The sequence below is a fragment of the Mustelus asterias genome, chromosome 6, assembly GCF_964213995.1.
Source record: "Mustelus asterias chromosome 6, sMusAst1.hap1.1, whole genome shotgun sequence".
Taxonomy (NCBI): Eukaryota; Metazoa; Chordata; class Chondrichthyes; order Carcharhiniformes; family Triakidae; genus Mustelus; species Mustelus asterias.
Genome location: NC_135806.1, coordinates 61,564,285 through 61,581,204, shown reverse-complemented (window position 1 = coordinate 61,581,204; position 16,920 = coordinate 61,564,285). Strand labels below are relative to the sequence as shown.

The 16,920-nt window shown below is 42.6% G+C and overlaps 1 protein-coding gene across 3 annotated transcripts in view; it reads right to left on the bottom strand.

The window, feature by feature from the left end:
• LOC144494890 (dual specificity protein phosphatase CDC14A-like) overlaps positions 1 to 16,920 on the bottom strand; it is a 125,932-nt gene that overhangs the window by 35,980 nt on the left and 73,032 nt on the right. For all 3 annotated transcript variants that reach the window (XR_013498170.1, XM_078214399.1, XM_078214400.1), the window contains exons 9-12: positions 12,309 to 12,539; positions 11,413 to 11,551; positions 9,079 to 9,244; positions 2,512 to 2,624 (exon numbers count right to left, since the gene is read on the bottom strand). Coding sequence is in view for 2 of the 3 variants with exons in the window: in XM_078214399.1 (XP_078070525.1) it covers positions 2,512 to 2,624; positions 9,079 to 9,244; positions 11,413 to 11,551; positions 12,309 to 12,539 (649 nt within the window). In the remaining variant the exon portion in view is untranslated. The remainder of the gene's footprint in view (positions 1 to 2,511; positions 2,625 to 9,078; positions 9,245 to 11,412; positions 11,552 to 12,308; positions 12,540 to 16,920) is intronic.

The window sequence follows — 16,920 nt, the reverse complement described above, 5'->3', positions numbered from 1 at the left end:
CTGTTGTCCAACTATGTGGGACTTCCCTTGGCTGGTTCCATCTTTATCTATCCAGATGTAGCCAGGTAATCATGTACAATGGCTTCTCTTCCCATATTGTTATCTCTGAAGACCCCTTTCCTTGGTCCATTGCTATTTCTTATCCAAATGCTGCCCCTCAGCAACATCCTGCCAGAGTATATTTGAAAACCAATAGCACCCAGTTCTACCTCACTACCACCTCTGTTGACTCCTCCACTGACTCCAATTTTCTTACTACTTGCCCCATATCCAGTACTGAATGAGCAGCAAATTCCTCCAATTAAATATTGGGAAGATCAAAGCCATTGTTCTTGGTGGCTTGGAAAAGGCGCTTGTGGCAGGGACCAACAGCTTCCCATTCCCTGGCCACCACCAGGCCATTCACAGAGCTTGGCATCTTATTTGATCCCGAGCTGAGATTCTGAGCCCTTAACCCCCCCATCACTGAAATTGTCCATTTGCACTTCCAATCCATTGCGTCTCCACCCCTTCCCTTGCTCATCTGCCACTGACACCCTCACCTATGCATTTGTTAATTCCTGACTTGATAATTCCAATGCCCTCCTGGACTTCCACCCTTTGTAAACTCGAATTCATCCAAAACTCTGATGCCTTAAGCTGTAGAATTCTTCCACGGCATCTCCATCTCTCTTCTCTCCTTTAAGTTATTCCAAAGGCTCCTGTGAAGTGCCATGGAATAGTTTACAATCTTAGGAGTGCTATGTAATTGCAAATTGCTGCTGTTATGCTATCCATGTCATTAGTTCATCAATTGCATCACCAGCCTTCATGAATATGATGCCCAAATATTTTAACAAATTAATTTTAGAATATTCTCTTTCCTTTCCACCCCTGCTGCTCCCCCCTTAACTCAATATGGCCCCAATAAAGGAGTTAAGTATCTGTTTCTGAAACAGCAACAAAAGGCCACAAAAAGAATGAGAGAGAAAGTTAGAGATTAGTCAGAATATGGACAAATAATACATTGTTGAAGCAAGCAAAGCAAAGAAATTGCATTTCTTCAAAGGGGAATTAGATAACTGCTTGAAAAAAAAAGATTGACTTGTATCTGGTGAGGGAGCAGAAGGGTCGGACCATAGAGGATGTGTAATGGAAAAGAGACATACTTGATGGGCTGTCCAGCCTGTTCCTATGCTATAATGCTGATTTAGCTCTTGGCAGTGGGTTATTATAACTAGCTTTAATGTCCTGTGAGAGGAGGGCATGAGAAAAAGAAAAGATGGAAAATTGAGTCAGGGCTCCTGCTCCAAATTGCTATCTAGTAATTTCAATTCATGTGGGCTACAGCTGAGAATAGAATCATTCATTAACCTATCAACCTTTACAGTTTGCATAACTCATGAAACACATCAATACTGAGAAAAGTACGATTGCTGCCAGCATCCATTCATCTGCACTTCACAGTGTCATTCCAATCAGATTGAGGAGGAGAGGATAGGCAAAGAAAAAGGAAGGGAAGACACACTGCCATACTTTAAAAAAAACACTAACTATGCTGGACACTTTTCTAGCAATTCTGTTAGAACATTAATACATCATATTTCAGCAACTGTATGTGCAGCAATCGTAATCAACGTCACAGCAAGACACTAAGCCATCTACAAGAAAATCTGACATACAGCTATAACAGTGGTCACACACGCACTGAAGCATCAGTTTCATGCATCATATTAATATTAAAATGAGAGTACATATTTTCTGCATACATCAGTATTTATTTTCATTCCAATGTCGGACAACGAGACCCAACAAAAGGACCCAATCTCTAGATTTGTGGCTTTTGCACCGAAGGTTTGTTTCGTTATTTTTAAATTGTTTCCTTCTTTATTCCATCTAAGCACAAAGTACATTTAAGATTGCCATAATGTTTTTTTCAAATAAGGGGCAACATTCAGTTTAGATGGCTTTAAAGAGGCCACAGCCAAAAATACAAAATAGATTTCACGGCAATAATCACAAGCCTGGAGGCTGAATGTTGCAGTAGATTAGCAACACGGTTCTCCCATTTCAGACTAGATTCCATCAGCCCTGACTGATAGAATGGAAAATTCCTCCTGCGCTTGTTTTAAGGACCACAAAAATGGTTTTGGGCAAAATTCAACCGAGTTCTCAACAACTTTGGGATTCCAGCACAAAATTGCTCAGTCAACCTGGCACTCATTTGAAAGGTGGCAGTGATGACTGGTGTGGGATATGGAGCAATCCACAGTGCAGTAGAGAGGTTCCTGAGATTAATACTAAGGCACCTTACTTGTTATTCTTGACAACCCAGCAGTAACTGATGTAAACCCTGAGTATCCAAAATAGCAATGATTCTACTCTCTCGAAACAACATCCTTAATCTGGATAAAAGGGCAATCGCTCATCCAAAAAGTAAAAACTCAAACTTTTCTACGGAATTTCTGGCCACAAGTCATCAGATACAAATGTCTATTTTTGACAGCAATACTTTTCCTAAAAGATACTCACTTCATTGATCCAGTGGTTACAGCTCTGGCAGGTCTTCTACTCTTCAATACCCGAAGTTTATCACCTTGGGTCAGTTCATTTTTATTAGTGCAGTGATCATCGTTATCATTGTACTATGGAGAAAGGAATAAATAAAATCAGAACATTTAATACATTTTTCAAAATAAACTAAATGAATAGGTAGAATCACACCAATTACATGTAGGAAAGACAAGAAGACCACAATAGTATGGAGAAAGTTGACACTATGTGCAGTTTAGATTGCAAATGATGACTTCAAATAATTGTCTGCTTTTATTTTGAGATATAAGAGATGCCAGCGTTGGACTGGGGTAGGCACAGTAAGAAGTCTCACAACACCAACAGGTTTATTTGGTAGCACGAGCTTTCGGAGCGCTGCCTCTTCATCAGGTGAGTGGAAAGTTGGGTTCACAAACAGGGCATATATAGACACAAACTTAATTACAAGATAATGGTTCGAATACGAGTCTTAACAGGTAATCAAGTCTTTACAGGTGCAGACAACGTGAGGAGAGAGTGGGTTAAGCACAGGTTAAAGAGGTCTGAATTGTCTCAAGCCAGGACAGTTAGTAAGATTTTGCAAGCCCAGGCAAGTGTGAGGGTTACAGATAGTGTGATATGAACTCAAGATCCCGGTTGAGGCCGTCCTCATGTGTGCGGAACTTGGCTATCAGTTTCTGCTCGGCGATTCGGTGTTGTTGTGCGTCTTGAAGGCCGCCTTGGAGAACGCTTACCTGAAGATCGGAGGCTGAATGCCCTTGACTGCTGAAGTGTTCCCCAACAGGAAGGGAACATTCCTGCCTGGTGATCGTCGAGCGGTATCCATTCATCCGTTGTCATAGCGTCTGCATGGTCTCGCCAATGTACCATGCCACGGGGCATCCTTTCCTGCAGCGTATCAGGGAGACAGCATTGGCCGAGTTGCAAGAATATGTACCATGTACCTGGTGAATGGTGTTCTCATGCAGGATGATGGCATTCGTGTCAATGATCCGGCACGTCTTGCAAAGGTTGCTGTGGCAGGGTTGTGTGGTGTCGTGGTCACTGTTCTCCTGAAGGCTGGGTAGTTTGCTGCAAACAATGGTCTGTTTGAGGTTGCGCAGTTATTTGAAGGCAAGTAGTGGGGGTGTGGGGATGGCCTGGCGAGACGTTTGTCTTCATCGATGACATGCTGAAGACTCCAAAGATGATGTCATAGCTTCTCCGCTCTGGGGAATTACTGGACAACGACGGGTACTCTGTCCACCGTGTCCCGTGTTTGTCTTCTGAGGTGGTTAGTGCAGTTTTTCGCTGTGGCATGTCGGAACTGTCAATTGATGAGTCAAGCGCCATATCCTGTTCTTACGAGGGCGTCTTTCAGCGTCTGTAGGTGTCTGTTGCATTCCTCCTCATCTGAGCAGATCCTGTGTACATGGAGGGCTTGTCCGTAGGGGATGGCTTCTTTAACTTGTTTAGGGTGGAAGCTGGAGAAGTGGAACATCGTGAGGTTATCTGTGAGCTTGCGGTACAGTGATGCGCTGAGGTGACTGTCCTTGATGGAGATGCATGTGTCCAAGAATGCAACTGATTCTGGAGAGTAGTCTATGATGAGTCTGATGGAGAAATGGAACTTGTTGATGTCATCATGTAGCTGTTTCAGTGATTGTTCGCCGTGAGTCCAAAGGAAGAAAATGTCATCGATGTATCTAGTGTATAGCGTCGGTTGAAGGCCCTGTGTGGTGAAGAGGTCTTGTTTGAACCTGTGCATGAAGATGTTGGCATATTGTGAGGTGCGAATTTGGTCCCCTTGGCTGTTCTGTATGTCTGGATGAAGAACTGGTTGTTGAAGGTGAAGGCGTTGTGCTCCAGGATGAAGCAGATGAGTTGTAGAATTACATCTGGAGATTGGCATTTGTCGGCGTTTAGTACTGAGGCAGTTGCAGCAATGCCGTTGTCATGGGGGATGCTGGTGTAGAGTGCCAAGACACTTCAACAGTCAAGGGCATTCAGCCTCTGATCTTCAGATAAGCGTTCTAAGGCGGCCTTCAAGACACATGACAATGCAGAATCGCCGAGTAGAAACTGATAGCCAAGTTCCGCACACACGTGGATGACTTCAACCAGAATCTTGCATTCATGTCACACTACCTGCCTAAGCTTGCAAAATCTTACTAACTGTCCTGGCTTGAGACAATTCACATCTCTTTAACCTGTGCTTAACCCTCTCTCCACTCGCATTGTCTGCACCTGTAAAGACTTGATTACCTGTTAAGACTCGCATTCCAAACATTATCTTGTAATTAAGTCTGTGTCTAAATACACCCTGTTTGTGAACCAAACTCTCCACTCACCTGATGAAAGGGCAGCGCTCCAAAAGCTCATGCTACCAAATAAACCTTTAACCTGGTGCGAGATGTCTTACTGCTTTTATTTTGCCTTTTTCAAATCTACATAGTTTAAATTACAGGGTGGATTCCAAAGTAATGGCAGTAATTTGAATTTACTGTGACCAACTTGGCGTCAATTGTGGAATGGTAAAAAAAAGCCATCCAAATCCGAAAGACGTGCTGATTAGGTGCATTGGCCATGCTAAATTCTCCCTCAGTGTACCCGAACAGGTGCTGGAGTGTGGCGACTAGGGGATTTTCACAGTAACTTCATTGCAGTGTTAATGTAAGCCCACGTGTGATTAATAAACAAACTTTACTTTAAAACTTTTACTCTTTGAAGCTCTCTTGCGAATCTTTATCATGTCTCCACAAAAGTCAACATTGCAAATGCTGGAAATCTTAAATAACAGAAGAAAATGCTGGAAAGACTCAGCAGATCTGACAGCATCTATGGAGAGAGAAACAGGGTTAATGTTCCTGATGCTGGGATATTGAGGCGAAATGTGTTTGTCTGTCCACAGATGCGGCCAGATTGTTTCTGTTTTTATCTTGTGCATCTCTCACTCGTCCCTTTAAAAAGATCTTCCCAAAACCCATGTTTTTGGCTAAGCTTCAGGTAACCTCTCTTAACTCTGGCCATGTTCAGCATCCACTCCTCGATTTCTGGTTTTTAATTCTCCTTTCCGCCTGCTCTTCAGGTAAGCATCTTAAAACATTTTTGTATTTAAAAGGTGTTTTAAATACAGGCTGTTATGTTTGTATTTTAGACCTGCTTCATTATAGCCAGTTTACAATGATAAAGGACTCTTTATTGTTAATGTGTGAAGGTTCAGTCACACACCAATTAAACATTCCAAACAGTTTGTCTTTTTGTAATATCTCTGTGCTCGACATCATATTAGAGCCAAGTGGACAGGAAATGCAGGTGACTTGCTTCAGGCCTTTATCAGTGCATTCTCAAAGGAATCCAAAATGGCCTCAGTCACCCATTTCCCCTTCTCCAAGCTAGCTAACCTGTGTAGTCTTGCTCTTAATAAAGGAAAACAAGAAAGATCCCACATCCAACTGCTTAATGGACAGTTTATCCAACAGCAGGGATTCCTGCCCCACCACCAGAGAAGTCAGTGGGGAGCACAACACCGCTGACCAGGAATGCCCCACAACCATTTGATGCTTCGAGCAGCATTAACTAGCTGGAGGAGAGCTTTCTGCCCCTTACTCAGGCAGATAGTCCCGCTTGAGACGAGGAGAAATTTCTTCACCCAGGAGTGTGATGAATCTGTGGAATTCACTACCATAAAAAGCAGTTGAGGCCAAAACATTGTATGTTTTGAAGAAGGAGTTAGATTTAGTTCTTGGGGCAAATGGGGGCCAAAAGATATGGGGGGGTGGGATCAGGCTACTGAGCTGGATGATCAGCCATGATCATAATGAATGATGGAGCAGGCTCGAAGGGCCAAATGGCCTACTACTGCTCCTATATGCCATGTTTAGAAAGTTACCAGCCAATGATTGTCCAGCAGCTCTATAGTCACAGCACCACCGAAAGTGCTGGAGGGCTGCCCTAAAACTCATTTGCTCCTCATAAAATTCTGGACAGGTCACGGGAGGGCAGAAGGGCAGTGGAAATACCACCCAAGGAATTTATGCATCCCCCACCTGCAAACCTGCTGGTGACGGCCTGTAAAATTCTGCCCCATGACACAGTTTGCTGGCATCTGCTTTTTCAATGTGTTCTCCAATTGACTTCTGACACGAGGTGATAAATATAATGAAGCAAAATGAAATTGCAACTGAGCAATAAAATGAATGCCACACAAAATAGTAAATAGGAAAGCTTGTATGGGTTTGAAAGCACAGAGGTGGTACTAAGTAACATGATAATATTTTAACACAAACTTGCTGCTCAACAGATTTCCAATGTGGAAATCATCTCACGTCTGTGATGAAGTGTTTGGTGTTACTGTATCAGTTTAGATCAGTTGGCTGTACAGCTGGTTAGTGATGCAAAGCCATGACAACAGCATGGGTTCAACTTCTGTACCGGCTGAGGTTATTCATGAAGGCCCAGCTTTTAAACCTTGCCTCTTGCAAGGGGTGTGGCGATCCTCGGGTTAAATCACCACCAGTCAGCTCTACCTTTTGAGGGTGAGGGCAGCCTACGGTCATCTGGGAATATGGTGACTTTATCTTTTTAATAATGGATCCTTTGTGGCCCCAATAAACATGGCCAAAAACAGAGTAATATTAAGTTAGCATTTGAGGAGTATCCTTGCACTTAATTTGTGTTCATTCAATGAGGCCACTTTTCTTCGTGGACAGACGACTCAAAGAGTATTTGCATCTCAAAAATAATCCTTCCCATCATTGATTTTGAAAATTGCTCACAGCCCAGACACATTTTTGGTGTCACTTTCTACGCTTGTATTTTTACTTTTCAGTTTTTTACCTTCAGAATTCTGTTTAGAGTATTATCACCACTTGCAATTTTGACGTCAGACATTCACAACAATGTGGAGTTCAATCCTATAGGGCATCAGATGGCTGCTCCCCAGCAATTTATTGCTTTAAGGTGAGACTCCAGCCCCATCTCAGGAGGAAGTAGCATCTTAGTGAGCTGCCAGCCAAGTAGATGGGCGGTAGATCTGTAGTCCCAACAGTGCCAGCTGGGGGTGGTGGCCACTGCTGGGACTGCAGGCAGTCCTGATAAGAGGGGCCCGGACAGGGGGCAAGCCTGGGGTATCGTCGGGGCCAAGCTGGCAGGCCCCAATGAAAAGTTATGGGGGGATGAGGGGCTGGGTGAAAGAGGCCAGGCAGGGAGGATAATGGGGAAAGTATGACCTGAGAGAAGGAGGGATCCCCAATGGGCACAGACAACCTGCAAAGGAAGTATCCCCCTTTGCTCAACACCAGCCCACGCAGCTAAAGCTGCTGGGTTATCCACTAGGCATGGACGAGAGGAAGTTCTTGAGTAACTATTAATTGGCAGGTAATGGGCAGACCACCAGCTGGATTTTACTAGTCTTCTTGGCTTCAAAACCGCCAGTGTGGGAGTGAAAAAATAGCAAATGACCAAACAAAGAGCTTGCATCAATATTAAAAATACACTGATGCTTGTACACCAGGTAATAATTATGAAATAAGTGATTCAGATTAATGATTTTCATCCAAAACAAGACTAAATTGCACCCTTGAACAATCCTAAAGTATTCTGCATATTAATGCACTAAGTATAAGCTTCATCAGATGTGGTTATATTCAGTGTTTGCTGAAAAAAGGGGCATCTTTTAAGTATGTAAAAGAAAAAATAACCACCTCTTTTCTGTCATCCAGAAAGCAGAGTTAGTAAGAGAATTATATTTGAACAGGGCCATCAACCCATGTTGGTTCATCCATCCCAATGGACTGAACTCCATCTTGACCGTTGCAACTAAATGATTCTATGTCAAGCAATTGAGTACCCGTGGTGGGATTCATGGTAATGGACCAATGGGGAGTCACTCCTTCAGGGAGGTGGGGGTGGTAAGGTCAGAAGACTTCCCGAAAGGTTTTGGGGACCTTGTGATGAAGTTTGTTCTTGCCCATTGGTGTTGAGTGGCCTGCCTAATAAAATCCACAAGATTTATTTTTGTTCATTCTGGTTTAAGTGAAGTAAAGGTTGTAAAAACGTGAAATCTTGTCCATTGGTTTTCATTGGGATTGTTCGGTAAATTTGGCTAATTTGTTGATCTCCACAGGGATCACAACACCTCAATTTAACATTAACTCCTGCTTGCAAGTTGACTATCACATAATTATTGAATAGTTCCCAAAACAGTAAAGCATACTGTAAAAGAAAGATGTAAAACTCATTATGTAGTAACTGCCCTCAAAATCCACTTCCAGTTTGTATCGGAGATTAAAATATTACTGTCCTTAATCTTCCATCTTCACTCTCAATATACCTCACTTTCAGGAAACCTGCAAGATATTGGTACACTGCTCAAATAGACAAATTGTCCAAGTCTCAAAAGAAAAGTATAAAGACATAAAGGCTGTTGAGTTTTTTGAAAATACATTTTTTGGACAATATCATTGTACTTTATTATCTTTTACTAAATGCCTCTGTACGGTGAGGCTGAAGAACTTGATTAATACCATCCAAAATTGGACCACATTATACCAAAATTTCACTTACCGTGTGACATTCTTGTTCGTCAATCATCTTGTTTTGATTATCATTAATGGAAATATCATCAACCCCAGAAAGAATCCGGGTCACGCCAACCTTATCCTTTCCATTCTGCTGTTCTTTTAATTTTGCACGGAAGAGGTCGCCCTGGGCCCATAGGTTAGCTTGTTTCCTGCCAAACATAATAAAAACACTTAAAGAATATAAAGGATATAGGAATGAGAAAGGTTCTTCTTCGTTTCTATGTGGAACCTGTCCAGAACATTTCTCCTTCTTCTTCTGCCAAGGTACTAAATCCACAATTCCTTTATTTCCATTAAATCAGGAACTGGCCTCAATGCTTACTGTGCCATACACTCATTTCCATTACTTTTGTTATGCCAACATTTAACTAGCACAACTTAATTTACCTAATTTGCTGTGTACCTCAGGTTCAAGTAAATGTCAGGGTCCCAGGAACATACCAGTGCTTTTAATTAGAAGAGAGATTCAGCTCACAGAGACATTAAACTTTATAACATTAATAAACTATCTGGATGTCACTACTTCATTATTGAATGACAAAACCTAATTTCCGAGTAAGCAATTTGCTCTGATCATCATTTATCCCTATCCATTTCCCCCCCCTCTTATTTTTATTCGGTGTTTCTATCCGATCTAACACATTCTTATTTTAACACTAATAAAAAATAATTTTACTGGTCTTATTTTCTTTGGTATCCTGGCTAACCAAAATAGATGGGGGCTGAATGGGTAAGTAAATAAAAAAGTGTTCCCATTCTAATTTAAAATATTATTGGTGAAAGTATTACTCTAAAAAAAAACAAGTAGTCTATAAATATTAAATCCACAAGTGCCTGTTTTAAATAAAACAGTATGCAAAATTAAATGAAAAATTTTGCCTGCTTGGCATAAAGCTCAGCAATTTAACAATAACTTCCTCAATCCATTCTTCACTCATCTTTCAACAAAGCCTGCCTGATGTAGCAGATATGTGAATGAGCACAAAATGTTTGAAGATCACAAACTTGCACACTCACTTATAATATTAAGATGATTCATTGAACGAAGGAGAAAAATGTTTCCATAACATATCTACGTCTGCCTTTTTAATGTTATCGCTTCTTGTTTTGCAGGCAGTGGCTTGGACTAAAGTAAAATAGCACAGTTGCTAAAGGCTCACATTTTTCACTTATGAACCTAGAAAGTGAGCATCAGCAGGCTCATGATCCACGAAGGGCACTGATGCAGATCTTAATCCTGTTCCTTATCCATCCACATATTTGCACTTTCTCTAATGGGGTGGTGGGCATCATGCATCAGGAGTGAGAATCAATGATTGTTTTTCCTTCACACTCACTCTGAAGCATAGAGGACAATTATAGGGCCCGATTTTACCATTGGATTGCGCCCGTTTTCAGGCACGTAAACTTAGTAAGGGTGGGGGGGGGGGCGCTAGATGTGGAGGCAGTCAGATGGCTCTCTGGTGAGGGGGGTCCGCTGCCACTCTGTGTGCGATCAGTCTGGGTAGTGGGGGGGGATAAGGGGGCCAGTTATGTTGCGGGGGTGGGGCAATGTCTGTGAGGGCCGGGGGGGAGGCATTATCCGGCTCAGGAGGATGTGGCAAGAGAGCGTTTTTTACTTTATTTTTCTGCGCATGCACAGTTGGAGGCGCCGATCAGAGCTGCAGAATTTCGGGCATGATCAGCCCCGCCACAGGCTTCTCCAGTGTGCTTTGGAATTGCTGATATTTTTGCAGGCAGAGTGCGTATGGGGGCACCTGAGAACGGGTCTAAAAGTCGGATCTGAAACACTCCCAGATTCAAGTCCGCCCAGCACTTAGAATTAAAACGGTAAAATAGGGCCCTCTGTGTTTCACCACTGCCCAAAGACCATGCATCAAACAGCGATCTTCAGAACTCAGAGATTTAGTTCAAAGCTATATGATGTACAACTCTTTAGACCTCCCAACTCAGAAATGCTGTTAGATCTCTGCACTTTCAAGAGATATCTGGCAATTTGCAAGAACAGATCAGTGACTTTGACCTGCTTTTCAATATTCCCCTCTTGCCTCCAGACGTGCATTTACTTTGCTCACAAACCACCACCACATGACTTGCCATCTCTCTATGGCAGTTTGTGATCACAATGTGTGTTTCGGCACCGAATGCACAATTCTTAGAACCCCAACACATTGCTGATGTTAAATCATCAATGGCTACATACCAATTTATTGTTTATGCAGTAATACAGGATGTAGTTCAAGAATATATCAAGTAAGAGCAAATGCCTTTTATTAAATAATGCTTAACATCTCTTCCTGATATTTTTATTACTTACTCTTCTAAAAAGTGCTGTTGAGGTCCTATAACTGATCCTGGTCTACATATTCTGATCCAGGCAATGGCTTCGGCAGCGGTGAGCTTGTAGTGTTTCATGATATAACATGCTATCAGCGTACCTGTTCGGCCTAAGCCAGCTAAATTTATAAAAAAGTATACAGTCATTTCTGTCATGTCTGAAAACTTTAACATGTAGTAAAATATGCAGAACTATGCTAAAAGAAATTCACTGGGAAACAAATATAACGCAATTCAATAAACAAAACTGAATACAGTGGAGCCCCGTTGTAACGCTCCCCGATTTAGCGCGAAATCGGATATGACGCGATAAACCATTGGACCCTTTTTTTTGCTCCTTTTAGTGATTTAGTTTAGAGATTTAGCGCGACCCCGATAACATTCGCGATAACATTTTATGGATCCCAACCACCGCGTTACAACGGGGCTCCACTGTACTTCCAGTGTTTCCATTAAAAACTGGAGAACAGTAATAGTTACGTATAGAATAGAAATCCTAAGTTCCCTCCTTTGCCTACCTCCTCCCTCCCGTCCCCAGAATTGTACCAGCAGTGGTCCAGAATATTTGAACTTGAAGTTGGTAACCTGCTGCTACTAATTACAAGTTTAAACTTCCAAATATTGAATTTCCAGGACAGAATACAATCTCTGTATAATTTAGAAGTCAGGGACAGGAGATGTGATTCATCACCATTACGTTTCGAAAAGATAAAGATAGACTTGGGTGGGACCCTACATTCCAGACACTGACTCTGCCGACATTTGTATTTTGTAATTTAAAAAAAGTGTTTTCACATTTTTCCTTTTCAGCTCTACCACTTGGATAACACTAATACTGTCAGCGTCAGTACTGCAAATGAAAATCAGCAACAATACCTTTACAGTGCACAGCGACAACACCTTCTGCATTTTCACAGATGTTCAAGAACCTTTTGACTATAGCATCACTCGGCGTACTTCCGTCCACAAAGAAGAGATCAAAATGCTCAAAACGAGCATCTGTGAATCGCTTGGCATCGTACATTTTCTTGTTTAAACGGATAATTGTGGTGACATTGTGCTTCCGGAAGTACTGGAAATAGGCCTCTGGAGCGTGCAGAGGGTAACCTGATTCAATAAAGAGGAAGAGAAGGGATAGTATTGAGTTTGTTTCCATTATTTGGTAGAGTTTCATACTGTACAAAGATTGCTGAATGAAAATAAACAGCCCGGCCGAGTTCTGATGAAATTCATACTCGAAGCATTAACTTGTCTTTAATTCTTCCACATGATGTGCGTCGCCATCATCAACAATTTGTTTCTTTCAATTTACAAAACAGTAATATCTGAAATTTCACATCGAAGAATTAAGCGCTTAAAAGAACATTAACTAGGTTTCCATCTAGAAAAAATTTATATATCGCAATTTACTGACACTGACAGAAAACCATCTCCGGCATGAATGATTTACTATGATGAAGAGCAAAGTATTTTGGATTCAAAATAGGTTATATACGCCCTAACATAATTAAAACTGGTCAGGCAGGCAAAAAAGCAAATATATGCAATGGGTTCTACAGGGTAGTATTCTGAAGTGTCTCACTATGGCCATTCATTAGTCATTCCAGTTTTGTCAAATCGTGTATTTTCTCACCAAGAACACTATGAATAAGCACAGAGTGCTGATCTGAACACACCAGTTTATCTTCAGTAAGCTGTCTCATTCTTTGAACGGGTAGAAGCAAAAATTATCCAATTGCATATGAATTTAGAACAAAGAATAAAGAAAATTACAGCATAGGAACAGGCCCTTCGGCCCTCCAAGCCTGCACCGACCATGCTGCCCGACTGAACTAAAACCCCCTACCCTTCCGGGGACCATACCCCTCTATTCCCATCCTATTCATGGATTTGTCAAGACGCCCCTTAAAACTCACTACCATATCCGCTTCCACTACCTCCCCCGGCAACAAGTTCCAGGCACCCACTACCCTCTGTGTAAAAAATCTGCCTCGTACATCTCATTTAAGCCTTGCCCCTCGCACTTTAAACCTGTGCCCCCAAGTAATTGACTCTGCCACCCTGGGCAAAAGCTTCTGACTATTCATTCTGTCCATGCCTCTCATAATCTTGTAGACTTCTATCAGGTCACTCCTCAACCCCCTTCGTTCCAGTGAGAACAAACCAAGTTTCTCCGAACTCTCCTCATAGCTAATACCCTCCATACCAGGCAACATCCTGGTAAATCTTTTCTGTACCCTCTCCAAAGCCTCCACATCTTTTTGATAGTGTGGCGACCAGAATTGAATACTATATTCCAAATGCAGTCTAACTAAGGTTCTATAAAGCTGCATGCAACTTGACTTGCCAATTTTTAAACTCAATGCCTGGCCGATGAAGGCAAGCATGCCGTATGCCTTCCTGACTACCTTCTCCATCTGCATTGTCACTTTCAGTGACCTGTGTACCTGTACACCTAGATCTCTTTGCCTATCAATATTCTTAAGGGTTCTGCCATTTACTGTATATTTCCTATCTGTATTAGACCTTCCAAAATGCATTACCTCACATTTGTAGGTACCGTCAGAACTTTCATTTGGCCAGGCAATGGGTGGACAAAAGGAATTAAGAAATTCAAAACAACAATTTGAATTTAAATGCCACCATTGACATTGCACAATGTTGCATGGCATGTAACAGAAATGTTTGAAATAAAATGGATGACGAGTCAAAAGAGAAAACAAGGTGAATTTAAGTTAAGTCATAAAGTGGCGAGGATAGGGGGCGGGGTGTGTGAAATGGTTTAGGGTGGGAATTCAACAACCTGGGCCTAGGTAGCTATTGAGGTTAGAAGGTACAAGAGGCCAGAGGTAAGGAATAAGGAGTTCGCAGGAAGAATGATTGCAGGGTTGGCAGAGATTACAGAGTTGAGGAGAGATGAGTCAATCGAGCAATTTCAGCACAACGATTACTTTTTCAAATTTGAAGTGTTGGGGAACTGACAGCCAATACAATCATTAAAGACAGGGGTGATGGGCGAGCTAAACTTGGTATTTTTGATGTTTTCGAATGGGATGCAAAGTTTTGGATGTGCTGCTGTTCACAGCTGATGGAGGACGGGAGGCTAACCGGGAGAGCATCGGGGTGGTCAAGTCTGGAAGTGACAAAGGCACGGATGAGGGTTTCCATGCAATTGAGATACATTTTGATTAATGCCCAAAAATTATAGCCTTTTAAAATAAAAATTCCCCACTTTGTTTTCAGGTAGTGACGGTTAACTGGGGTATGGTTCCATAGACACCACCAATCCTTCAAAATCTTTCCCAAGATTCATTCACCATCATTCACTTGTAACTTATTTACCATCAATGACCAAGGACTGTACAGCAAAGATTGATTATTCTCACCTAAGGTCCACATAAACTTACTTCCATAAAGGAATCATTGAGTGATGATTAGGAGGAAAACATTGCTAATTTACTAGTCTCTAGGGCTTAGCATGTGAATTTATTAAATGACACTGTTTTCCTTCAAAAATTTAAGTTTGGTGGGAGGGAGAGAAGTGATGAGAGGACAGTGAGCATAGTGAATGCAAGATCTGCTGATATCATAAACAGATGATTCAACAGCTACATTGCAGGATAGCATAGGATCATATTTATTTGGATAGGCACGATACTAACTTTGAAGACAACAGCTGTCGGGCAGAATTTTCTCGCCCCGCCTGCTACGGGAATTGTAGCAGGCCGGACACGGACCTTGGGCGAGATTTTCCGGTTTTGTGGCGAGCAGTCGGAAAATCTTGCCCGTAATCTCAGCAGTGGCTTTTTGTAGGAGTGTAGATGCTGTATTCAGCATTCACCTCAGTAGCTAGAGCTGTTTTCAGGAAATCTGTGGAGATTCTAAAGTGGACAAACAAAGGTATTGAAGCCTGAATTTCAATGGATAGATTAGCTGCTGCAATGCAGAAGCAGAGCAATAGAGGGAAGTGTTGATGGAAACGAATCGAGACGGGGGAATGGCACAGACTTAAGATTCAAAACAACAACCAACAGTATAATCTGGCAACTTTATTATCAAGTGGATTTTGGGTTAGTTGGGTGGTGGGGGGCATGAAGAGAAAGAGAAATCCCACGAGAGATCCCACCTCAACTTTATACCAAATAATTAAGGTTCAACTGTACCTTGTTAAACTGGTAAAAACAGTACACGTTGGCAATGATTTTAAATTTATACAATATCAATATCCTCCAGAAATTTCCAATTCCAATAAAAGGAATAAAATCACAATTGTAAAACAAATAGGGTGGAATTCTGCCAAAAAAATTCTAAGTGTCGAATTCACATAAAAACTGGAGTAAATCACGCTGGTTTTTTCAGCGGGATCTTCAAAATGAATCCCTGCGCCTCAGCGTGAATTGTGATGAAAAGCTGGGAGCGGGGCCTATGCCCGCTGGAGAGGCGGGCAGCAGAGTGCTGAGTGGGCCGCAGCAGATCGGCGCATGTGCAGTAGCCCCGCACTGCCGGCTTCCCGATCGCTGGCCAGCCCCACAACCCCTCCAAACCCTGATCACAGGCTTCCCGACACCCCGCCCACCCACTCACACCCCCAATGGCCAGCCCCGATTGTTGTCCTCTCTCCCTCTGCCTACAATTCCAAATGCAGAATGGCAGTGGGACCCCAACCCCCACCGATTGCCCGCAGAGGCCCCATCCCAATAGGCTCCCCTGGCCCTGCCCTGCAGTGCCAAGGTGCCCACTTGCCATTGCTGCTTTGTCCCTTGGGCAGTGCTAGGGCACTCCCCTTACCCCCGAACTGCTGAGGGGCCTCCATGGCCCCCCTCCACTCCAGCAAGGTTGGAGGGGGGGGGGGCAGAAAAGAGAGGCTAGGGGACCCAGAGACTGAAGTCTCTGGGCCCGCTAGTGGGATGCAAATCCCGATTTAAGTAATTTATTCAGTTCTGTACCGATTTCTGGCGCAGAGATGATGCCGTCGGATATCAGGCGGTCGGAGATGCGTGGAGGCCGTAGCGTCCAGTGGGAAGCCCGCTGCATGGCCTCCGCTAATGTCTCCCGGCCCGCTGCACTTCACCCCGATAATGTTTTGGTACCTTTTTGCACTAAATTCCCATTTATGCAAGATTGCCAAAAATGCAATCACAAATAATCTATGGCAGCAACAACTACCACATTTGTGGACCTTTCAACATCAAAGTATTTGGCGACTTTTTTCTGAGTATTGAGCGTTTTTTAAAAAAAAATGAATGTTTAGTCAAAAATACTATGTGAGGAGTGGCAAAAAAGCTTAGTCACAGGGGTGTGTTTTAAGGAATAATGGATATAGCAGGGCAAAGCTTAGGGAGCAAAATTCCAGAGTGGGCTCTAGGTGGACCGACCAAAGGAGGAAAAACACAAGAGTAAAAGTCCATCAACATATCGTTTGAGTGCTTTCTTCCTTGTGTATTTATTCATCTTCACCTTAACTACACCTATACTATGTGACCCAACT